At 45.1% G+C, this 24,762-nt stretch overlaps 1 protein-coding gene across 3 annotated transcripts in view; it reads left to right on the top strand.

Annotated features, from left to right (window-relative positions):
- LOC144138076 (organic cation transporter protein-like) overlaps positions 1-24,551 on the top strand; it is a 109,616-nt gene extending 85,065 nt beyond the window's left edge. For all 3 annotated transcript variants that reach the window (XM_077670179.1, XM_077670166.1, XM_077670170.1), the window contains exons 8-11: positions 2,642-2,856; positions 12,041-12,225; positions 21,546-21,685; positions 24,371-24,551. In XM_077670179.1, coding sequence (XP_077526305.1) covers positions 2,642-2,856; positions 12,041-12,225; positions 21,546-21,685; positions 24,371-24,434 — 604 coding nt within the window. In that variant the 3' untranslated portion in view covers positions 24,435-24,551. The remainder of the gene's footprint in view (positions 1-2,641; positions 2,857-12,040; positions 12,226-21,545; positions 21,686-24,370) is intronic.
- The last annotated feature ends 211 nt before the right edge of the window (positions 24,552-24,762 follow it).

Genomic DNA, 24,762 nt, shown 5'->3' with positions numbered 1-24,762 from the left:
TTTAGAACGGCTTCGATGTATTCCTACTGGTTGGGCACAGTTCCTTACCACCGCCTTGTAATTGGAGAGCTGATGGCGATGGTGCTTCTCTGTTCGCTCTACATTTATTTCGTTTTGTCGTGTGGCGGTGTCCACTAAGTACAAGCTCTAAGCTCTGATTTAGTCATGGATCATACAAACGTCGATTTCAACTGATTGTTTGGCTACAGGCAGGTAGCTACCCTCCTGAAGAGCGAAATTGTCAAGTGCACTCAGGTGATATTTTGTGTTTGTTATTTTTGATGAAACTCGCCCCAGGCAGTTGAGCGAACAATAACGTGATAGCAAAAGAATTTGTTTCTATTGCGAGCGTCCGTTTTAGTCGAGGAAGGCCAGTGTATGTTCTGTGCTAGAAGATTTCCAGATTTCTTTTCATGAAAAAGTCCCGCTGACTGGCATTTAGCAAATTGCGAGTGCTTTTAATCCGCAGAAGCTTCATGGCATAAGCTTCATGGTTTGTGAAAGTCCCCTTTTACCCAATTGCGCGCAATGGCACACGAGCCAGTATTACGATCACACGCATAATCGCGTGTGGTGGCAAATGGCGGGATGCCTCTTCCTCTTTGTTGGAGGTTTACACGTGCGCCCTCTGCATAGCTGTAAAATGAGGACCGTTTGCATGTGGGCAACTAAACCATAGAGGCACCAATGAAACTTGGGGAAATTAATCTAGGGGTTTTGACAAACCCCATAAACAGAAAAACAACCTTGGTTGATCGGAAAGGTAGCTTCGTATAAAAAGAAACCGCGCCGAAATTGCGGTCAGCGTTCACTTACCCTAACTTATGAGAAAGTATGAAGCTAGGCAGAGGCGATGGCGGCCCCTGCGGGAATTGTCCTCATTGCTCGCTGATTACACCAGCGGGGTAACCTTGGGGCATTTTCGCACTTTCTGATACAGGGAAAGACCGACTCAGATTTGGGATGTCACGACAACAAAATGGCGCAACTCTAACGCAATGGCGCGGAGGCGCCTGTCGCTCCACTTTGTCCGGGCCATACGAAAATCGCAGGAAATGTCGGAAGCTCTCACTGCCGACTTTATCAACAAAGCATGGCGAGTTTAGTTAGGCACAAGTGGTTCGATTTGAGTGGTATATGAACATATATGCTGAGGGTACATCGTCTGAAGCATGCTCGTAAACTATGCTTACACTAATACACATATCAGACGCACTAGTATGTTTCAGTGCGGTAAAACATCGTAACCGCATTCAGGCTTTCGACTCTAGTGTGCGAAGTCGGATGACACGAGCTCTTGACCGTTGGTTATTGTCTTCTCCGACAAGTTTGTACTAGGACAATTTGGTAGGTTATCAGCTTACTCAAGAGGCTTGCAGTTTGAAACTTGTCCTTTTCTTTAATAAATGTCCTTAATGAGGGAAACTGCATTCCATTCAGACCAAACATCCAGTCAGACATTAACGGCCTTAGCCATAAGGGAGGGGGGGGGGGGGGGGAGCAAGGTTTAAAGAAAGGAGCCATGAAGACAAAATACAAGTTGGGTTTATTAGAAAGACCGCTTAGTCCCGATAACAATGATACCAATATCATCGCCATCTTCGAACAAATAACGGAGATATGAAAGAAAACGTGTGAAGTAGTCGCGACCCCCTAGGCAATTTCCCGCAACTTTTCTATGACGTCACGGAACCTTGTTTGTGCAATTGGCGGCCGCCTAACTGACCTGTCGCGACGACACAAGACTGGACGTCTGTAAAGGGGCCTCTAGTTCCATTTCACCGCATCACTTGAATGCTAACGTGCAGTTAACGCACTGAAAATTATGATTTATTGTTTGCCCGTGTGACGTCATTCTTGCTCATAACACGTCACTGTGGCGCAAAATTTGAAAGTTTTTAAATACTTTTTGCTTTCTTTTCGTTAAAAAGCATCTTTTGTGGCTCTAATGGAGCTGAGTGAGATACTGAATCCTAGTTCTTTCAAATTAAACGAAGTTGTATTTTCTCTTCATGGCTCCTTTAAGCCATACCGGTTTTGGCAGGAAGTCTGTAATTTAGACATCACCCTATTAACTGTCTAACGAATTCACTAAGTTTGTAAACTGAACGCGAGTTTTCTGTCGCACAGACTAATGATGCATAAGTTCCTCAAATGCGGCTTTTTAGACTTGATGGATTCATATTACTTTAATTTTTTATTGTGAATGTCTATAACATTGTTTTACGACTTCAAAACGTCTTCTCGTACCCTTGTCCCAGAAAAATTGTAAAATTGGCATTCCTAAAAACAATTGCACACTACAAAATCTGACAGGAAGTGTACGGATTCCTGCAAGATATTTTTATTAGTTGCGTAATTTGCTACATGTAGTATTAGTTGCATAATTTATTACATCTAGTTTGCTCTACATCGCATCATTGCTATATAATAGCGCCAGTATTTTTAAATATCACAAAAAGTATATGTAAGGCACCGGAGTTTTTCGGCTGTTTTTTTGTTTGTTTGTTTGTTTGTTTTGTTTTTTACGGCACACCTCGAGAAACATCGTTCTTTTTTCAGATGATGGTTATGAACAAAACTGATCCCGTGGTTCATTTTCGTCATTTTTTGTGCCTGAAATTTGAATGAATGTATGCAGGTTCATGGGCTCGTTTGTTTACTACAACCTGGTCCTGTCATCGACAAGTGCCCCGGGAAACCCGTACGTCAACTACGCGCTCTCTTCGGCCGCTGAAATTCCAGCAGCACTCCTCGGCCTCTGGGTGGCTCAGCGCTGGAGCAGACGTTGGTCCCAGGCTGTCTTCCTGTTCCTTGCTGCCCTAGCTGTAGTGCCACTGCCTTTTCTTCCGGCTGGTGCGTACCGACGACATCGCTGACGCCTCGTGGCTTCGTTTTCAAATGCTACCCACCTCTGAACGGCGCGCACTAAATGTCAGTGCGCTTACGCTTGACCCTTGCTCTGGAAAGGGACTGCCATAGATGTGTAGGCACTCTTTAGTCGTCGTAATAGGAATTTAATATCAGCTATATGCTTTCAACTTCAGGATGAAATCATGATGTAGAACTCTAGGAATCGCCTCTGCAAAGCAAGGGGAAGGCGCATTGCATCCTCTCTCTTGGTAAATGCCACATTACGACTAGTCGTCAAACAACTGTCCTGTAGTCTCAAGAGTGTAATTACAGTCATCGGTTTGATCAGAAACAAGATTGTCGCTCCTTTTCCTGGAGTTCATTAAAACTAGGGTTAAGACATTTTGCATTGGTTCGCACTCAGCTGATGTTAGCCCGTATGTAAGGATTATTAAGACTGCGCCTATCGTCTTTTTTTAAACCTAGAGCCCACAGGGGTCCCTCGCGTTATGAAACCGGCGTCTACCCGATTGAGCCCCCATTTTTTTCTTTAATGCCGGTCTTCTACACCATACAGAAACACAACACAAAATTATTTACATGAAAAACTCAAGCAGCAAGCCACCAACCCATGAGGGCTCATGTTGTCTCTTAAAAATTCCCCACGTGTAGTCAAGGGTTCTATTCTTGACAGCCACTCAGGAGCGCATGCCTTGCTGTTCTGCACTTAAACGCACTGTGATGTGGATTCGTGAAACCAGTGCTGCGTAGGGCGGGCGTCCCCACCACCGTAGAGTCAGGCCATGCGCGAATGCCATATGCTATGCAAAGCCAACAACGTAACGAGGTACAAGGGTGCCCCCTCTTCGTTTTCTACAGCTAGAAAGCGTGTGCCATGAGGGCTCAACGGGAAGTCTTTATGAAGGGTCCTCTGAAGTACATCCCACAGCCCAACAATGCAGAAAAACGTGCTCTATCGTTTTTGGCTGCTTGCAGATGGAACACTGAGTTCCCCGTGGTAGACGAATCCCTCTATCCTGCAGGCAGGCTCCAACTGACAAAGTGCCTGTGTGTAATTTAAAGAAAAACGTCGTCACTCCAGGGTGAACCTCCATACCTTTGACGCGCTTTAGCACATTTTGGCCTGGCCCACCACGGTAATGAAATCTATTCAAAGCAACGGGAAAACCAACATTGCAGATTTCCTTATACAGTTTTTTTGCGTGTCGCAGAGGACAGGTACTCACCAGACAAACGTGCGAATAGGAAACGGGCCGACATGACTATTTCCTTAAAATACACTTAAAATAAAATACCCACCTGGCATCCACCATGTCGATACTACATATTCCGGCATAGCAAGTGCCAGCCGTGCCTGCATGACACTCCGCAAGAACGGGTCGCGTACATCTCGCCAAAACCAAAACCGTTTTACCAGCTGTCGCACATACACGTGAGCGAGCCTCAAGCCGCCATCTCAGATTCTCCGGAACAGATTTGTTCTGCTGCACCCGTCCCATGGTAATCCCCAAACGAACACCACTAATACACTGTGAAGTTTTTGGACATTGATCGGCGAATAATGCAGTACCTGCATAATATACCAGATCCTCGCCACAAAGAATAAATTACACGCCGTGGCCCTTGCAAATATTGACAACCTTGCCCCCTTCCATTTCTCGGCATTCTCCCTCAAAGCCTGTGTTTGGCTACGCCACTGTGGTTCGCTGTCCCTGTAATATTCCAGTTAAACGCCCGAATACTTCACTGGGGTGGTGACCCAGCTAACATTAGCAAAGGTTGGTGGGCTGAGCCCCCATCGCATTCCGAGCGCACAGCATTTCCTTTGAGTTCGTAGAGCGGGCATTTGCTTCGGACTTGGCCGCGGGTGCTAGCGCGTACGAACGTGGTCCTCTTTGGGAGAGATGTGAACGCCTGCGGACGATACCATCCGGGTATTCCAGTCATGGAGAACTTTCATCGGAAAGTTTGTAAATAAATGTGAGTTGCAACAGCCGGGTCTCCGACAATGGGAGAGGGGCCGCCAGCTCTGCTGTCTCTCCAGTCTTGCACCATAGTGCAAGCTGCGCCAATTTTTACTCTGCACCGCTCAAGTTGCACACACTGCTTTTTATCGATAATTCTATACACCACATTAACGCGTGGCTGTGTCGGTGGACTGCTTTATGCCAGGTGGTACATCCTGTTCTCTTTTAAAGAGACCCTGCAACACTTTTTTCAACTTTTTTTTTGTATTCAACCAACACATGCAGTACTTAGATAAGAGGGGTCGCAGAGTACCTCCGCCAACAACTATACTGCTTTCTCCACATCAGATAACTTCGAAACTCGCCGAAAAGAATTTTCTCTTTTTCCCAAACCTTGGCGTTCTTTACAGCGGTGTAGAGGCTATTGGCCGGCTTTCCTTCAGTTGCAGCAATGAATGCATTCGATAGCCACTCTAAGGAGGGAGGGAGGGAGGGAGGAATGGAGGGAGAGAGAGAGTGTGTGTGTGTGTGTTTATTGAGCAATATTAAGTGCGAATGCACTTAATAAGCGACCCCAAACCATCCACCGCCGCCGGCGGCGGCGGCGGCGGTGGCGGCGGCGTCCGCAGTGCTCCTCTATATTTAAAAAAGAAACAGCATCCGGCGCCAGGTTTCGATCCGAGGACTTTGCGGCCGCAGCGCGACGCTCTACCGACCAAGCCACGGACGCGACGCTGATATCAGTGTTAGTGACGCGCCTTATATCTTTAACGCATTCAAACTACGTCGTCAGCGGCGTGCGTTGGCGACTCAGCGGCGTTATAGCGGCTTGATAACTGCGTGGTGTACACGTGATACTACAAACCCGATGGAAGAGATGGAAGAGAAGGCGGCGAGGCGGTGGGCTGCGGGGGCCGAGCGCAAGCGCCGCAAGCGGGCCGACAACCGTGCATTCGCACTTTCACATTCTCCCCCTCGGAGAAATGCGGGGGAATTTTGTTACATGGAGAGCGACCTGCCCACTCGCGCCGATTCCGCCTGCCGAATTTGGTATTGCTTGTTCCTTTTTTATTGTTTTTTTTGTTTTTTTTAGTTCTTTCCGACGCCACTGCACCGGCTGGCACTGCAATTAATCCACATTTCTCCACTCTATACACGTTTGCTCGGCTTGCCATCGTTGTTATTTCGTCCTTCTCTCGGTGCGTTGTGCTCAACCTTTGCCGATTACCTCTGGGGGAAGTGCGCACTTTTTGTGGGATCGGCGGGGTGGTGAAATAAGAGTTTTCTAACGCGATGTTGTTACTTGGCTAGGCTTGCGAAAGCATGCACCCAGTCGTCGCCCACCCAACGCTCACCCACCCTGATATTGTCCGCAGAAAACTGTCCACAGCTGCTAAACCTTTGCTCACGATGTTCATTGCATTCCATGAGTTTGGTAGCGCACGTACATGCAAAAGAATAAAACAAAAACATATTCAGCGCGCATTGTTCTATAGCATGGAACAGAAAAAATGAACAAGAAGAAGCACTTTGCCCGCAATGTGTCATAGAGTGCATCAAAAGAAAAAGGAAAAGCAGGAAGAAACACGTGGTGCACCGTCAATTCTCATTGGCTTACGACGCATAGCACAAGTATAGCGAAAAACACTAACGTGCGTCGTAAATTTCCCACGCAGTCTTGGTTGGCCTTCAGCTTCGGAGCCATTGTAGCAGCAGCATGAATAGCGATTCTTGAAAAAGTAGCTGCAGTGAGTCTGATGTTGAAATTGTAGCTGTTTAGAGGACTTTGGCAGGAGGCTCGGCGTCAAACCTAGCCGAAAGAAACGCGTTCGCGAAAGCATATGCTGAGAGAACCCGCGATATTTTTGCATCGTACTTTCAGGGAACATATCGTACGCGATGGTATTTGTTGCGTACAGCTGAGCAAGCCCGGCAGGCGCACGGTAAAGGCAATTAGTTTCCACCAGGTTTAGATCGCTTCGGTACGGGAGCATGGATCATAAAAATATACTGAATATAATTGATCCCCAACGCAAGCATAGACCTGGGACGGCAGCCATACCCACCTTCTCTATTTGGCTTGCAAGCCACCCCGACGGAGCTCCTACAAACGTGGCGCTCCAGTTAAGGCGAAAACGCCGCAGCCGCTGAAAAGGTTGCCGTCGATTAGCGCTCCTTTGTTGTTTTCCCGCATGAATGACGTCGTTTCCACGCGCAGAATGGCCCTGTCGGGATGTTTATACAAATTCGAGCCTTCCCTGTGAGCTTTTGCACGTGCATAGACGAGCTTCACGTCAAAATAAAGCTTCTCGGCGTAAAGCGAAAGTCCACAAAATTTGCGCATGTTTAAATGAACGAAAATGTTGGAAAATAAACAATGCTAGTCGAGCAGGAGCATACGGTAGAAGTGGGGTTGTCTTGTGTACGTTAACTATTGCATAGTTGAGAAACGGTTCTAGATTTAACCGTGACTTCCCATTGCGGGCTGGTATTATAGGTAGCGATCGGTGCAGTTGCCATTGATTGGTACGACCGCTTCATTTGATGCGAGCCGTCACTGGCCCCACTGCGAGCGAAGCGAAGCTGGCGAGTTCGGGGATTAAACTAAGCCCCACCTGACGAAGCACGCCTTCCCTACACGGCAATGTTTTGGCACGCTGGCTCCCATTGTCGCCAGCTGCGACGGGCAGGTCGCTATTTATAAAGCCGGTCGTGCTCTCAACAAAGGGCACAGGTCTGCGCCGCAAAAGCAAGGCAGAAACGGAAGGTGTATCTGCTGGGAGTCTGCGACGAGCGAATCACGCAGTACCACTCCGTGCTGTCGGTAACTATAGCTTTCGCAGTGCTTTCAGACGCAAAGGAAGGAGTGAAAGCGTTCATCGGAAGTTCAGAGTCCCTTTAAATACTCTTCAGCCCTGCTCAGTGCTGGGTCATTCCATGCCAAACGTCCCAGCCGTAAAATCGACCATCACGGATTTGCTCAGTAAAAATTGTGGGTCATCCTCGCATGGCCCACAATGCTCCCTGAAAGTGTTTTTGTTCAAAAAAATTTTGTTCTGTTTCTAGCGGCCCTTTTATCTCCAGGGTTTCAAGCACACTTACGTCTGTGAAAAAATTCATGAAAAAGTAAATTCTCTTACAATGGCCACCATTTTTTGTTAACATCATGTCGAGGCCGTGGGCTGCTGTATGCCGAATTTTTAAAATATTTTTTTCTTTTCTTTGCTGTAATTACGCCATTCAGAAAATACACGATGTCGAGCATTTTCACACATTTTTAGCAAACACAAGCACATTCTCTCAGCCAATGAAGCATTTGTACCTGTATCTCAGCATTGTGTAAAATTGATAAAAACTATATTTACACTGAAAAAAGATTAAATGTGCGAGAAAACGTTTGTCAAACTTGAGAAAATCTCCCTTATGGCCCATATTCACCTTGAAATTGCGCATTGTTGTGCTCGTAGTAAAAATATCAAATGCGAGCCATTCACTAGTACCAATGATCGCAGTTTATTTCAGAAAGTTTAATCAGTACAGTTTTTGTTTTAGCAGAGAAAAAAAAATTTCAATTTGTAAAGCGACACTACCTCACCCCGTTGTTCCACAGAGCGTCTTCTCTGCACGGCATGCACCTGCCTGCATGAAAGAGCCGCGAGCCAGCGGGTTTGCGTTACAAGAATACCTTTCGCCGCAATGGTAGTTCGTAGCGTCAGTACAGGAAAAAGGAATAATTCGCGTGTTAGTGGGAAAAGTACAACGTGGAGCTAGCGGTGGTGCGCCCATTCCATGAGTACGGGTAACTCAGCGGCTGCACATCAGATGTGCATTTAAAGCATCGGGTTATGCAATTCCCGCTAACGCATACAAATAAATCCGCCTAACTCGATGACTCAACCGCTGTTTATTTCGTAAGTTTCAGCATACTTAAAAGATACCGCGTATAACATACCCCGCTTCTTTAAATGCACGTCCATGTCCAGCTAGCCGTTGAGTTACCCGCGCTCATACAATGGGCGCACCACCGTTAGCTGCATGTTGTACTTTTCCCTCTAACACGCGGATTATTCCTTTTTCCTGTACTGACGCTACGAACTACCATTGCGGCGAAAGGTATTCTTGTAGCGCGAACCCGCTGGCTCGCGGATCTTTCATGCAGGCAGGTGCATGCCGTGCAGAGAAGACGCTCTGTGGAACAACGGGGTGAGGTTAGTGTCGCTGAACAAATTGAAAAATTTTTTTCTCTGCTAAAACAAAAACTGTTCTGATTAAACTTTCCGAAATAAACTGTGATCATTTCTACTAGTGAATGGCTTGTATTTGATATTTTTACTACGAGCACAACAATGCGCAATTCCAAGGTGAATATGGGCCAGAAAGGAGATTTTTTCAAGTTTGACAAACGTTTTCTCGCACACTTCACCTTTTTTCAGTGTAAATATAGTTTTTACCAATTTTCCACAATGCTGAGATACAGGTACAAATGCTTCATTGGCTGAGAGAATGTGCTTGTGTTTGCTAAAAATGTTTGAAAATGCTCGACATCGTGTATTTTCTGAATGGCGTAATCAGAGCAAAGAAAAGGGAAAATATTTTAAAAATTCGGCATACAGCAGCCCAGGGCCTCAAAATGATGTTCACAAAAAATGGTGGCCATTGTAAGAGAATTTACTTTTTCGTGAATTTTTTCACAGACGTAAGTTTGCTTGAAACCCTGGAGATCAAAGGGCCGCTAGAAACAGAACGAAATTTTTTTTGGACAAAAACGCTTTCAGGGAGCATTGTGGGCCATGCGAGGATGGCCCACAATTTTTACTGAGCAAATCCGTGATGGTCGATTTTACAGCTGGGACGTTTGGCATGGAATGACCCTGCTACAATACTCTGCAGCACTGGGAAAGCTTTAGTTATCGCCAGCACGGAGCGGCACTGCATGATTGGCTCGTCTCAGCTGATACGCCTTCTATTTCTGATTTGCTTTGGTGACTTTATTGTTAAAGTGTCTATCGAATGCGTTCATTGCTGCAACTGAAGGAAAGCCGGCCAATAGCCACTACGCCGCTGTAATGACGTAATTCCAGCGGTCGAAGAGCACCAAGACAGGGAAAGAGAGAAGAATCTTTTGAGAAAGTTTATAGGTTCTCTTATAAGCATATAGGAGTAATTTTTGGCTGCGGTACTTCGTGACACTCTACTTTAAGTACTGGGTGTGTTGGTTGACTACGTTTTGCAAGCATTTACGATTTCGAAAAAGTTAGAAAAGTGTTTCAGGGTCCCTTAAAAATGCATGTAGCGTGCGTGACACGGTAAAATGCTAGGTTACTTATATTTCATTTTGTGGCCCCTAATCAGTCCGCCCAAAACCTGTGAAACTATCAAGTTATTTGACATGTGTTCAAAATAATTTCTTGAAAACAGTTTAAGTGCACGAGCATTTCTTCACATCTGTAATCAGGTAGAGTTACATGTCGCTCCCATATGCTGAGTTGATCCCCGCAAAAATAACTGAAGCTATGCGGTACTGATTACTCCGAACTCCTGGCAGCGTGAAAAACAGTCTGATGTATTGAAAGCAATATATACAGAAGACTCGCGAAAATTCAAACTCGGATAATTCAAACTTTCGGTTAATTCACACAAATTCCAAAAGTTCAGTTTGCCCACTATCTCTTCGATGTATTTTAAAGCCGCTTACTGCATTGCGCAAATTCGGTTAGTTCGTATTTTTGGCTTCTCCTTGTCGGAAATATCTGCTGCATTTGCCGCTTATAGCTGCACATTTGCATCCTTATATCAGAAAGCTTTCGAAGAGAACTCTCGCAATGAGTTGGCTCCCCTTGCTGGCATCGAAAACTTTTTCAACTCTCACGCAAATGCAAACAACTCATTCATTTGTGATTTTTAGATGCGACGCATCTCTTTAACTCGCCTTGTCCCTCCGGCGTCTTCCGTCTTCCGTAGTCCGCATCCCTCCCCATTCTCCTCGCCGCGCCAGCTGCGCGCTAACGCCGCTTTCACCGCAGCGCCATCTGCGTGTTAGCGCTCGCTCCCGTCGCCGTGCCAGCTGTGCGTCAGCGCGCGTTAGCGCTCGGTTAAACATCGAACACATGCACATGTGCTGCTCTCTCTCATTCCCCTCACCGTTAACGCGCGGTACATATAAACGCGGTAACTGCGCCGCTCCGCTCAGTCGTTCCGCCGCTTCGATGACATCCGATGACCACCGATGATTTCAATGGAGACTAACAGGACTGCTACCGCGATGGTCGGCGCAACCGTACGTAATATAATGGAAACAACAACAAATTGACACGCTAAATGGAAACAACATAAAGGAAACGCAACGTAAACCCCACGATGCGTCGCATCTACCCATGGTTCCCCTCGCGGGAAGACGGTGTAAATTTTATTGAAAGAGCGAATAGCACCTCCGTATTGTGTGTGATTGATGTATTATATATATATATATATATATATATATATATATATATATATATATATATATATATATATTGATTGAGGAAAAATCTACATACAAGTCGGAGTTTTATTCCACCTCCTTGGCTTTTAAACACAACAAACAATTTGAATAAAACTACGCAGTTCTAGCTTCTTAAATGCAAGGCCTCGTGGCAGCGTGCCCGAAGTCAAATACTCATACTTTCTGGAAAAAATACATTTTGTTTTTCATATTATATGCCGGCGCATGCACCGTGGTACTCGCGATAGACACATGGTAACGGGCGCAAGGCGACTGGCACACGCTGATAACGAGTGCGCCAAAAATAAACTCCTTCCGGGTGTAGCGGTAGAAACACAGCTTAAGCAAAAATGCTTTTCTCGAGATGTTATACGAAGATGTACTGGAGAAGGATGAGTGCGTCAAGAAGGCTAAGCACACACTCTGCTTCTTACAAAACAAGTCGAGGAGTTGGAAGCAGGCCCCTTTCCCGCATTTCAATATTTCTGCAGTTGTTGGCTTTTCCCGGCATCTCACTTTATTTATTCGCACAACACCGAATGGCGCTTCTGTGCATTATGCCATTTCTCAGTCATTTATGCACCTCAATCGCCTTCACGTAAACTGTGCAGACAGCGCCGGCTGCCCGCAAGACCTCCAAAAGGCGGACTGCTCTTCCTGTTCGACAAATGGCTTTCTCGTTCGTTCACTAAAGCCGTACGCTTCTCTCCAAATGCAGACAGCCCAGGCTGGGTGAATATCTTCACGAACGTGCTGGTTCGGTTCCTGTCCTTGAATGCTGGGTTCATCAAGTGGATCATGGCGCTCGAAGTGTTCCCCACTTCGGCCCGGAGCTTCGGCTTTGCCTGTGTGCTCACCTGCTCGCGATTGGGCGCCATGGCAGCGCCGTTCTTGCGCGACCTGGTGAGGATCTCACTTTGCATTAGACATCGGAGTGGCTAAACTCTGACATGTTCTAATTCACGGTGACATTGAGCCTCCCGTTCTTGGATAGGAGGGACTCGAAAGTAACGCAGGCGAAATTCATCCAGTGCTATGACGAAAAGGATGCATGCAACAACGTTTCTGAATATATCCTGCGATCAATTCCATGAGTGACAAAAAATTTGAGTGGCTAAGGGCTTAGCCCAAATGACGCCTAAATGCGGCAGCAATTTCTTTTTTCATTTGTCATTTATTTCCACAATTAAAAGCTCCAGGGCACAACATAAGAGGGGGGGGGGCGGAGGGTCTTGGCCGAAGTATACATCGTATGAAAACGAACAAGGGTAAGGCAAAAGGAAAGACAAAGAGATGGCACGATTATACTGGTAATACAACTCGTTGATTGATTGATTGTAGGGTTTAACGCGCCGACGCAACGCAGGCGATGAGGTGCGCCGTAGTGGAGGGCTCCGGATTAATTTTGACCACCTGGGGATCTTTAACGTGCGCCGAAATATCGCACACACGGGCGTTTTTTGCTTTTCGCCTCCATCAGAAAAGCGGCCGCCGCGGCCGGGAATCGAACCCGCGACCTCGTGCTCAGCAGCGCAACGCCTTAGCCACTGAGCCACCGCGGCGGGTGGTAATACAACTCGTACGAGCAAACAGCATTACACATATGTAAATGGGGAGTGGCGTCACAGAAATACTGGTGGCGAAGCAATTTGACTATTTAGCAGATGCATACCGCAATTAACCCTGCAATTAACGTTTTTCTGCGCTGATTTCCAATCTTCACGGTTTAGTGTTTCATGAAATATTTTTCTATTAGTAAAAGAGGCGATGTCATGCGGCAGTGTCTTCCAAATTCCTATTGCATGAGGAAAGAAGGAAGTGTTCATTGATGAAGCGCGGCAGTTGATTCGGGCAATCGGGTGATTGTTATTCAAGCGGGATGACGTTCGTGGCGGTGGTACCAATGAAGCGCGTCGTGTTTCAAGAGGGTGGTAGAAAGCGTGGGGAAGGCATGTCGGGAGATAATGCGACGAGATGCAAGCTTGGGAATGCCGAGGGATTGTTTGAGCGATGCTACACATTTAATTCGAGTAGTGGGGCGTGATAACACGGGTTGCGCGGTTTTGAATGGATTCCAAATCATTAGAAAGATATGACTGTGAAGGGTTCCAAATAGATTATGCTCATTCCAGCTTTGTGCGAACGAATGTTATGTATGCTAGCTTTTTAATGTCGGAAGAAGTAAACTTCAGATTTCAGCGCAGGAATTCAAGGGTGCATGAAGCGTCAGACCAGATGAATCCAATAGGCAGAACCAGATGACATAAGGTGAACACCGAGGTATTTGCACCTTGTGGTCCTATCAACCGGGATTGATGTAATGCTATAGGAATGCTCGATTATGTTGCGTTTGCGAGAAAAGGACATAACTTTACATTTAGCAAGGTTAAGGCATCTGTGATCTATCGCTCCAAGAAGAAATGGTGTCGAGGTCATGCTGCAGGGTGCTGTTAACGATCCGGCTTTGGGTAGGGTTTTATATGACGCAGTCACCGCCAAATAATCTTACTTTTGTTTTAATATTAGCAGATAAATCAGTTATGTAAATTAGAAACTGCAGAGAAGATAGACATACGCTCTGGGGTACTCCGAGATGCGACGCTAGCGCGTGGTGAGCGTTTGTTTTTGGCAAAAGTTAGTTGCATGCGGGAAGTTAGGACGTGTTCTAACCAGGGTAGTAAGTTCGAGGGAATAGCGAGGGTAGATAACTTAAGCAAGAGTTGGTTATGTGGGACGCGATCAAATGCTTTCGAAAAATCTAAGACTATGGCGTCGATTTGTATGCTGTCAACCATGCAGTGAAAGATTCAACTAGTTGAGTCTCGCAAGACAATGATTTGCGAAAACCATGTTGGTGAGGGTAAAAGAAGTTAATTGATTCAAGGTACTCCATAAGGTTTGATGCTATAATGTGTTCGAGTAACTTGAAAGAGACACACGTAAGGGATGTAACTGCACGATAACCAGATTTAAAGAGCTGAACAACTTGCGCTCTTTTCCATGCGGCAGGAACGATGCTGGAATCTAGGTGACGATGCCATGGTTTCCGTTAAACGTGTGTTTGAGTATTTGTCAGGCGTTAAGTTTTTAAACCACATTTCTTATCACGCATAATCAAATCTGGCCCTATACACCAGCCACCACCATTGCCGTTAATTGATTTTATTGTTGTTCTGGCTTTAGTAGCCACTATTTTTTTAAGATACTTTTGTTTGACGCTCTTTGCCCCAGCTGGCCTTGCGCCAAAAAACTCCAACCATCATCATCAACGATACTGGAATCTAACGATTGTGTGAATATTGAACAAAGTATCTGACTAGAAAGGACAATGGTGAATTTAGTAGTTTGCTGTTTATTTAATCACCACCGGCAGACGAAGATATCTTTAGTGACTTGATAAGGCTAGAAATGCATGCATGGGTGATCTGAAGTGCAGGCATCGTGTTTGTGATTGGACGTAGTGGATGGGCGATGATAGAAGTGTTAGTAGGCGAAACCACGGAACAAAAATAATCATTGAGAGCATCAGCGTACTGGTCAGTACTTGCAGGCACATCGTCAGGGCCTATAAGTCCAATGACGCTATTGTTTGACTTATTGCTAAGCATACGCGAGAATTTAGTAGAGTTTGACTGAAGAATTGTGAGCAAATAAGAGCAAAAGAACTTGTCTTTAGTGGCGCTTACCTGTTGAATATATTGTTTGGAACATAACTGGTATTGTTGCCCGGCTTCCAGCTGTTTTGATTTGCTCTTCTATACAATCATTTCTTTCTATTAAGGAGTGATATTACCTGCTTATTAAACCATGGGCGGTTGGAATCAGATTTGACAAGAATGTCAGGTATTCATTTATTTTTCAGGTTTATCGTGACATTCTTGTATATCTCCCAATTATCATTAATGCTAATTGGTAGGCATACAGGAGCGGTTTAAGTAAGTATTCTTGAAGTCTTGAAAGAAATAATCTAGTTCCCTGTTAAATGCTTCAGAATTTCCTGTCCTGTAATAGATGATGAGCTTTTTTGAGGGTGACCATTTTATCATTGTCAGTGAAATGGAAATGGGAATTATATTATGGTCGCTTATTACAGGAATGGTTGTTACACCTTTTACATCGTCGGGATACGGTGATAATAGCAAATCAACTGTGTCTTCGTCCCTCGTACGGTGCATAATGATTTGATGGAGGTTGAAGTGTAGCGCGAAATTGGTTAATTATTTTGCTTCCCTAGATATTTAACTATTAAGTGTAGTCAACAAGGGCCATGAAATGTGCGGAATATTAAAATAACCGAAGAGGAAGACAGCGACATAGGGAAACTTATCTTTAACCGTATTAAGGGATGAGTGGAGGTTGGCGCAGAAAGTTGGAGGGTTATCGGGAGGTGGGTAACAGATTCCGAAAACTGACTTTACCGTCTTGTTGTAGAAAAGAACCCCTGTTAGTTGTCGTTCACCATCGTAAAATATAATCGAAGATGACAGTGTGTCGCTGATGCCGATCAGCACGCCTCCTCCTCACCTGCTTTTTGCGGCCATGATGGTAAAGAGTCAAATTGAGATTTGCTGGAAATACTTCATTATCAGAAATGTCGCTATGTAGCCACGTTTCTGTTATTAATACGATGCCAGCAGTATGTCTTCAATGAAGCTGCATAATTCGTCTCGTTTGAGAATGATGGTGCGGCGTTAGTAAAGGCAATGTTTATTTATTTATTTATTTATTTATTTATTTATTTATTTATTTATTTATTTATTTATTTATTTATTTATTTATTTATTTATTTTATTCAACTTACTACATTCGCCCAGAGGGCATTGTTGCAGGAGATACATAAAAAGTTTTCAGTGCAGAAACAGAATCATGAATCTCGTAATATACAAAAATAAAATCAACAGAGACATCTTTTAAAAGCTTGCAGCAAAGAGCATTGTCACCAGCAAACAATAGAGCCGAAGGCACAGAAGATGAGACTGAGCAGTGAGTCGGAATTTAAGAAGTTTGTTTTGTTCTACGTCATTTTCCAGCATCAGTAAGACTTCGTGGTACACTTTCTGCAGTAGTGTCTGCAAGAGCGGCTGCTGTACTTTGTGATGGTAATTCGGTGCGGTCATTTGTGCTTCCCATTACTGTCTCTGAAGCGTCGTCGTAGAAGTAACACTTTGAACCCACATGAAGTTTATCAAGCTGTAGCTTAAAGACCCATTTTTGGGCCCTGATGAACTGTAACAATTTGGATCGTGCGAGACGTGTGACCGTTCCGAAATCTTACCGTATGGCAAACTGCGGGCGTTTTAGTTTCCGGCCACTTGCAAGGATGCTTTCTTTTGCTATGAAGTTGGCCAGTGTTATTAAAATAGGACGTTTTTTGTTATCCTGAAATTTCACAAGACGATGAGCTCGTTCTATGTCGGAGGATGCAGTTCAAGATTTAACTGTTATTGCAAAACTCAAGTATATTTTTTTTCAGATTATTCTCCTGCCTCTTTTTCGCAGCCATTATGGCCTAAAAAAGAGCATACGATTGTTCGCGTCAACGTGTGCGGCTTTAAGAACTTCTAATTCTGGTTTTATCTCACACATCCTTTTTTTCTATTTCAGTAGTGATATTTGGTTCCTACTGTTTCAGTTCTAGCAAATTATTTCGGTTACTCGGCGATGAAATGAGTTCTTCGCGGGCGGATTGAGCTGCTTTTATGCGAGCAAATTCTGTACCAATATCGCTTGGAGCTTCTTCAAGGCGTTTGACCCGCCGCGGTGGCTCAGTGGCTAAGGCGTTGCGCTGCTGAGCACGAGGTCGCGGGTTCGATTCCCGGCCGCGGCGGCCGCTTTTCTGATGGAGGCGAAAAGCAAAAACGCCCGTGTGTACGAGATTTCGGCGCACGTTAAAGATCCCCAGGTGGTCAAAATTAATCCGGAGCCCTCCACTACGGCGCGCCTCATCGCCTGCGTTGCGTCGGCGCGTTAAACCCTACAATCAATCAATCAATTCTTCAAGGCATTTAATGGAATTGACTAGAGAAGTGACGTCACGTTTAGGAGGGCCAGGATTTAGCTCTACATCACCCGGAAGCAAAAAAAGCAACTCCCAAAACATTTGGCATGCAATCGCATCAGTAAACACAATAAGCATACTATGTCAATTGAAATCGTGGGTGCACGACACCGCAACAAGGCAGCGATTGCTGGTTCGATATTCCTTACAACAGTGAAGGTAACCAGCCTGTAACGATAGCATTCCGGTCAGCATGTTGAGGCGGACGATGTCGTGCCCCGAGCTTCCTGCAAGCCTCTCCAGAATACCGTAATTACCCGATTCTAACGCGCACCTTTTTTCCGGAAAAATAGGTCGAAAAATCGCATGCGCGTTAGAATCGGATACGAAACCAAAACTGCCGAAACAACGGAAATTTCGTCTCGCCCATCACCATCTCAAGATGGCGCCAAAGCTTTTAGCAACAATTTTTCGGACGCAGGAAGCATAGGCGCCCAGGCTTTTCTATCGGCGTTCACACAAATCGTCAAATTGATTGATTGATTGTAGGGTTTAACGCGCCGACGCAACGCAGGCGATGAGGCGCGCCGTAGTGGAGGGCTCCGGATTAATTTTGACCACCTGGGGATCTTTAACGTGCGCCGAAATCTCGTACACACGGGCGTTTTTGCTTTTCGCCTCCATCAGAAAAGCGACCGCCGCGGCCGGGCAAATCGTCAAATCGTTCCACTTGCGCACTTGATAACAGCAATGGCAGCATCGGCTCCCGCGCATTTAGTACGAGTGGCGGTCGGCTGAAGCGTGCGCCGCCTCTGGAGAAGTTCGCAGGATGGGCGTGCGAGGCGTGGGCCACGATCCCATCGATCATGGTTGAACGTTCATTATGAAGTGTGGCATAGTGAACGCGCTTGACGGCACCAAGGACGAGATGTTGTGGTCAGCGGAGAGCGACGAGGAGGGAGATGGGTGAGATTACTTCGAGAAATAAATCGCCCGTTTATCTCGCATTCGTTTTTCTTGCTCACAAAGCTCCGTGCGCGTTACAATCGGAAGTGCAAGTTTTTTCGGTTTTTTTTTTTTTTTTTTGCCAGGAAAATAGGGTGCGCGTTAGAATCGGGGGCGCGTTAGAATCGGGTAATTACGGTATGTTCTTGGCGGTCCGGTCCCATGGCAGATGACGTTGAAGATGGAGGGGAGGGGGGGGGGGGGTCGACAAAGAACAGTTTGTGAGCTTGAACTGGAAGTTCTGTCTTGGTCGTGATATTCAGCTGGTTATCGGAACTCAACGCGTTGAATCCAAGGGGATCTTGATCCGTGGTGAATAATGACCGTCCATCGAAGGCACATGCATTTCCAATGAGCCAGTACGAGAAAGCCTGGAACGATATAATCGCGGTCAGCATGTTTCGGTGGACGATGCCGTGCCACCACTCCTTAACCATGCACGAGCTAGATGTACTCGTCTAGACTGTCCCTGACAAAAGCCGTATCGTTGTAATGGCCTATATTCACGCATTCTACGAATACCGACAGAATGTACCCTCTCGTGAGCAAGTCCGTAAGGGCACGTACATTCTGTGAAAGATAAACCGTGCGCCCTCTCAGGGCTTACAGGCACCAATGCTGCATTCGCTGTACCTCGTCCGATTATTTGTCATGTCATTTTCCACTTTCTCCCGCGACCCCCTTTTATTCTATGGTCACTTGGAATAGACTCACTAGAGCGGCAGCCGAAAGAGCTGGGCTTCCATTTCCTATAACATGTTTTCAAAACTTTGTATGTAATTCCTATGTATATAAAATTTTGCTGAACATATAACTACTAACAGACTGATTTATGACGAACCTAGGTGTGACGGAACCACCTACCCAAGTTTCGTCTGCCTTGTTGAACGTTGCCGCGATGATGTTTCATTGGGCACAGAGCTCTCGGGGAAGAAATAATAGCGATGTATTCCAGGTGTGATAATTTTAAATATAATTATTCTTTCGAAAATAGGCGAGAAAAATCTGCGCGATTTATTTAGCTGCGTTGCTATTGCTGAATATTTTGCTCAGGTCAAATGTATACTTTCAGTATCTGAACAGAAGAAGAGCATAGTTATATGCCGGCAGGATACCTTTAGAGCAATAACGGGCAGTCCAAAACCCCAGTAGAGTATCAAATATGCAGCCTACATTTATAAGTTTCCTTTCTTTTAGAAATACATTCTGTAACAGAGTGGTGAGCTCGACGAGTTGGTATGATATCATCTTAACAACATCGCGAAAAAGATGGGGACAAAGAAAGCAGCGCTCGTCTTTTGTTTGCTTCCTTTGTCCTCGTCGTTTTCGCGCTCTCGCTAATATATTCCGGCCTAGCTGTGATGAACTTCTGGCTATACCGCCTAAAATGCGCTGCTTGCAGCTTCGTTACATAACGCAACAATCTATTTTTGCAGTAGCAATTCTTGTAGCTGAATGGTTGTTGACCCTTCGATGCTTCTGATTTGTTCAAACACTCTTTATGGAAACATTTTTGTGAAGAGGAGGATACCACACCCTCGTGATTCATGAAGTTGGTGGAAGTGCGAAAGTAACAACTTTGCAACTGCGAAAACACACAAAACGACGAAAAACCAATTTTTGGGTGTGGTCAAAAAATACAGGCGCGTCTCTCCACTTAGCATAGTAGTGAAATGGGTTCGCTAGAAACTCATTGCTTACGTTTGAAGTAGCAATCTACCGCTTCCTGTGGTATTGAAAGCGTTATGGGAGCTCTCGTTCATCGCTTTATTCATCGTCGCCCAGTACACGTAGCGCAAAGTACAAGGCAAAGATGGGGCAAACGCCAACTTGGAATATGCATATGTGTTATTGCGGAATTGGCGGATATATACACACGGGTACGAGTAGTTTATTTTCGCGCTCATCGTTTCTCACTTTATCGTACTCTTTTCATTTCCTGGATTCGTCTTAAAAGTCGTGTTTATATTTAGTCGCATGATCCGCACTACAGCAAGTTGTTGGAAGTAAGCGCTTGGCCAGTATTTCACCCGTCTTTTGTCATTACTGCAGTTTGTATACTGTGAAACACTGCCTACCAATTTTCGGCACTTAAGTTGCTTGGACTGGATTACGACGTGGCTGCTTGGTATGCTACACGCCTTTGGCAGCACTTCTCACCGTGTCTTGTCTCCTGAAATATGGCCAAAACGTTTCAAGGGTGTCACCCAAAGCTAAACATTCTTCGTTTCGTGCCAGATTGACGCTATGACTCATAAATTGTGTTGACATCGGAAAATAAAGCAGAATCTGTCTAAGGCAGTACCTGAAGCTCCAATTGGCGAGTTGGTGAAATCTTTCTTATAGTACCGGTCCACCGCAATGCACTCGTACGCGACCGGTAGGCCCGCTCGATGCGACTCAAGATCGTCCCGTTCTTGATATGTTTGGGCAGCTTCTGCATGTCAGTGTGTTTCGTTTTGTATGGCAGCGTGATGCTCTCGCTGGAACTATACACTCTCACTATTGTGAAGTTATGAAGTGCTGCTCGGTCAGGCGCAAATAATAGCATGGGTTACCGGTGAAACTAAACGTCACAGGTAGAACCATACTACAAAAGCTTTCTCGGACAACACAGAGAGCACTTACCACAGCAAGATTTCGCCACCCTGGTGTAGTATTCGACAAAAACTTTCTATTCGCCGAGGACTTCGTCCTGCAACGACGTACGTATGCTGATGAATGAATGAATGAATGAATGAATGAATGGCAAGTGTGTGAAACGCATAACAACATCGGCCAGGGTAGACGCGGTTGTGTATCTTCTCTAACTAGGGATGCGTGAGCAACTTTTTTGGGCGGTGTATTTGGCATGAGCCAGCCTCTTTATACACTACGGGACTTCATTATACGTGCGGAGGTCAGCGTGCGCACATTTCCCGTTTGCACTCCGTCCATTGGCCTTCGGGTCTTTGATGCTAATTCGATTTGTCTAACGGCAATGAGCCCTTTATGTTGTCGCGCACCTTTTGACCCGTAGGTGAGCCAAATACCTATCTTGGCACTCGCAAAGAGTTCAGTGTAATTTTCCTAATAGGATTTTCAATAAAACTAATCGCAGAAGGTTATAACGACTCAGGTGATTATATGTTGCCCGCTAAATTAAATTTCGGCTCATTCCCTCGTAGTTCCAGTAGCTCGACCACATGTTACTTCATCTAATCGATGGATCCGCTTGCAGGGTGAGGCTACAGTGGCAGCCGTGCCATACGCTATCCAGGCCCTGTTTCTCCTGGCCTCAGGATGCATAAGTCTTCTCCTGCCCGAGACACTAAACAAGCCACTACCAGACACCTTCCACGAAGCCGAAAGCCTCGACAGGTGATGCTTGAGCGGGCTGTCTTTGTGAACTTACAACTTTTTGTTTCATAACGTGAAAATCAGATCCTGTCTGCTGGACATGGTCGCATTCATTATTAGCGCAAACATTATCGCCAGCGCTTTGTATAATAATAATTATTGAATAACCCTATGACCAAAGCAGTGTCTAAACTGTCAGTTGTATGCTATTGATCGCAGTCTATCGACACCTACTGGCAGTATGCTTGGGATAATTGGCTTGGAGAGATACTGCGGATAAAAATCTATTAGCTGCAAAAAAATGTCTCACATTGGACGGCACATTACTGTCAAGATCGACTACAGCGAAGCTGGCTATGGTAACTTCAAGAGACGAATGCAGCATTAAGAGTCTACCAAGGAACTCTAAGACAAGCGCTGGAATGCTGACAGATGCACCTCACCTCCACACTTCAAAACCATTCGACAGGTGCAAAGCGAAAGAAATTTACTTGATGCACAATACTCTTGGTATAGAGTTTATTAAATGATCGATAGATCGCACTCCCAATAGGCTTTCCATGGGGTTGTAGAAATTTACTCAGGTATTTTGCCTATATAGCTCGTAAATACTCAGCTTTTATGGGGCACGAGCGGGAGATGAAAGGTTTTTCGGGTATTGGAAACGAAAATGCTGCTTTGAATGTCACATGGTAATCATATGGTGCCAAACCAAAGGCCATATGGTGGGGGATGGGAGTTTCGAAATTTGAAGATTTTTTTTATCGGAAAAAAAAAACGTGGGTGTGTCGTTTTATCCCAACAAGCACATTGAATGGTGCATTTATTTACTTTCTAGTTTGTAACTTTATTCTGTGCAGTATAAGTAGCAGATAAATATATTCTTTTAATTTTGGGGACTCAAAGCACGATGCACAGTTTCGCAACGATCCTCTCACCTTACTTAAAATTGCAGCCTTCTATTGAGGCGAGTGAGGCTAAGGGCCGTATTCTGAGTCCCTCCTCCACTCCATTTGCTCCCTCCACTCGGCTGAGGGGGGGATTCCGGCAATGGTTATGCACGGGGAAATCGATTTAAAGGCTCTCCTCCACTGGAGTCTCAAGTGGAGAAAGAACTCAGAATACCAGGGTAAGAGTGGATGATATGAAGGAGCCATAAACTTGTTCGTCCTTTCTGTTAACACACCAAATGAGTAGCGAGCACACCATGCATGCTAAACCACCTGAGCAATGTGGCAGGCTAGTCGAAAAACAGAACAAAAATTTCTGTCGCACAACAAAAATTTCTGGTGTACAACAGGAATATCTGTCATAGAACAGGGAGCTCTGTTGTGACTACAGGGTGGTCTGTTGTGTGACAGGAATCTCTGTTGCAGAACTGCAGAATGTCTACCGCACGACAGAGATTTATGTTGTACGAGCTTCAGAATGTCCCATTCACTTACAGGATAATCCTGTGGTATATTCTGTTGTGTTTTTTGACTGAGGCCAATTATCGGATACACGTGGCTACTCATCAAGGCTAAAAAATTTGCAGAATTGTAAAGGGTATACCATAGGCGAATAAGTATCATAAAACTGTCAGTGACGTTGGCGGCATATTTGTCGATTGGTATACGCCACAAGTGCTGGGACGATCACATCATCAGATGCGATGAGTGAAGGGAGAGAAAATTTCAGTCCTAACGGCGAGCTTGAACTTATAAAGGCCGGCTAAAACATGTACTGACATCCTACGACTGTCCGATATCTCGATACATTGGCCTATCACAATACAAGTTAGAAAGACTGTTCGCAGTCGGGGTGCTAAGGCTACCTACATGTTCAATGCGGAGAATTTCTGGCCCAGGATTTTGGAGACGACACCATGTAAAAAAGAGACAAACATCTAAACTGAACCTTCCCTTAACACTTTTCACCATGTTGGAGCTTCCCAGGAGTAAAAATTTGACTAATAGGAATTTAAAACGAGGAAGACGAAGTGCGTGCATTGGCGTTATTTACGCGTCTGCAGTGCAACTTCAATACATATGATGCCTTGAACCACCCTAAATCGAAGCACGCCTGCTGGTTGCGGATGGAAATAATAAAAACAACGTTTTCAGCTTTCCCTGCCTTCTGCACCCAACACGTTTTCCAACAAAAACGCTAGCGACCTTAACACTCAATCATGATTCAATTTGCTTATTTTTCACATGAGGGTGACTGAAGCATGTTCGCCAATAACTAAGTTGTAGCGGACACCCCTTTACATTCTTATTTGACACGATTTATTCGATTTCCGGTCCTCATCACTCATAAGTTCTGTACTGTAGCGATAGACAGCTCCACCTTTAGCGTTTACTTGATGAGGTATACGTAAATTTGTGTAAATGCATAAATTGTGTATGCGTTTTGGTGCACCCATAAGTATCTATAAAAACGACATCAACAATTACACAAGAGATTTTTCTGGTACGCCGTCTCGGTAGGATTTTGATACAACTCAGTGTAATTTAATCACTTACAAATTTGTGGCAACGTGTTCGGAAGCTATAAATAAAGCGGAGCAAAAAAAAATTGTTTGCTTGAGACTTTCCTGCGCTAAATTCGAGTTTTTCCCTACACTGTCACGGAGCCCATGCTTTAGGACCAGTATGGTGATTAAAATTGCAACCGTTTTTGTTAATAGCGTTAAACTTGCATTTTTTTGTTTTTGGCTGTTAGGAAGAAGATTCCAAAGACATCAAAACCTCTGATGGAGTACAAGCTCACAAGGGTAACTACTTGACCCTTGTGGTGGGCTCACAACCCCGATGGCAGGTATTCTCCCAGAACGACCAGCTACATTGCTGAGTAAACACGGACCTGAATGGGTCTGCGACGCAGTAAAATGTACTGAAAAAAATGTTGTTATTCTTTACAATCCCTCTGGGGTGATATTTTATAACACCCAGCCATATAAAGCTCCTACAGAACGATGGGAATGTACTCCCGAAATTTCAAGCCTATAGAACCAGCTTGTGTGGACGAACGCGAGTCCACTGTTCTCGCAGAACAAATAGGCAGCCCTATATATATAAACTCTTAGAGAAAGGGCCGCTATCCGCTTGAATTTT

The sequence above is a fragment of the Haemaphysalis longicornis genome, unplaced genomic scaffold, assembly GCF_048455015.1.
Source record: "Haemaphysalis longicornis isolate Haplotype H1 unplaced genomic scaffold, Haemaphysalis longicornis Haplotype H1 scaffold_1, whole genome shotgun sequence".
In the NCBI taxonomy this organism is placed as follows: Eukaryota; Metazoa; Arthropoda; class Arachnida; order Ixodida; family Ixodidae; genus Haemaphysalis; species Haemaphysalis longicornis.
This window is presented reverse-complemented; position numbering and strand designations above follow the sequence as displayed.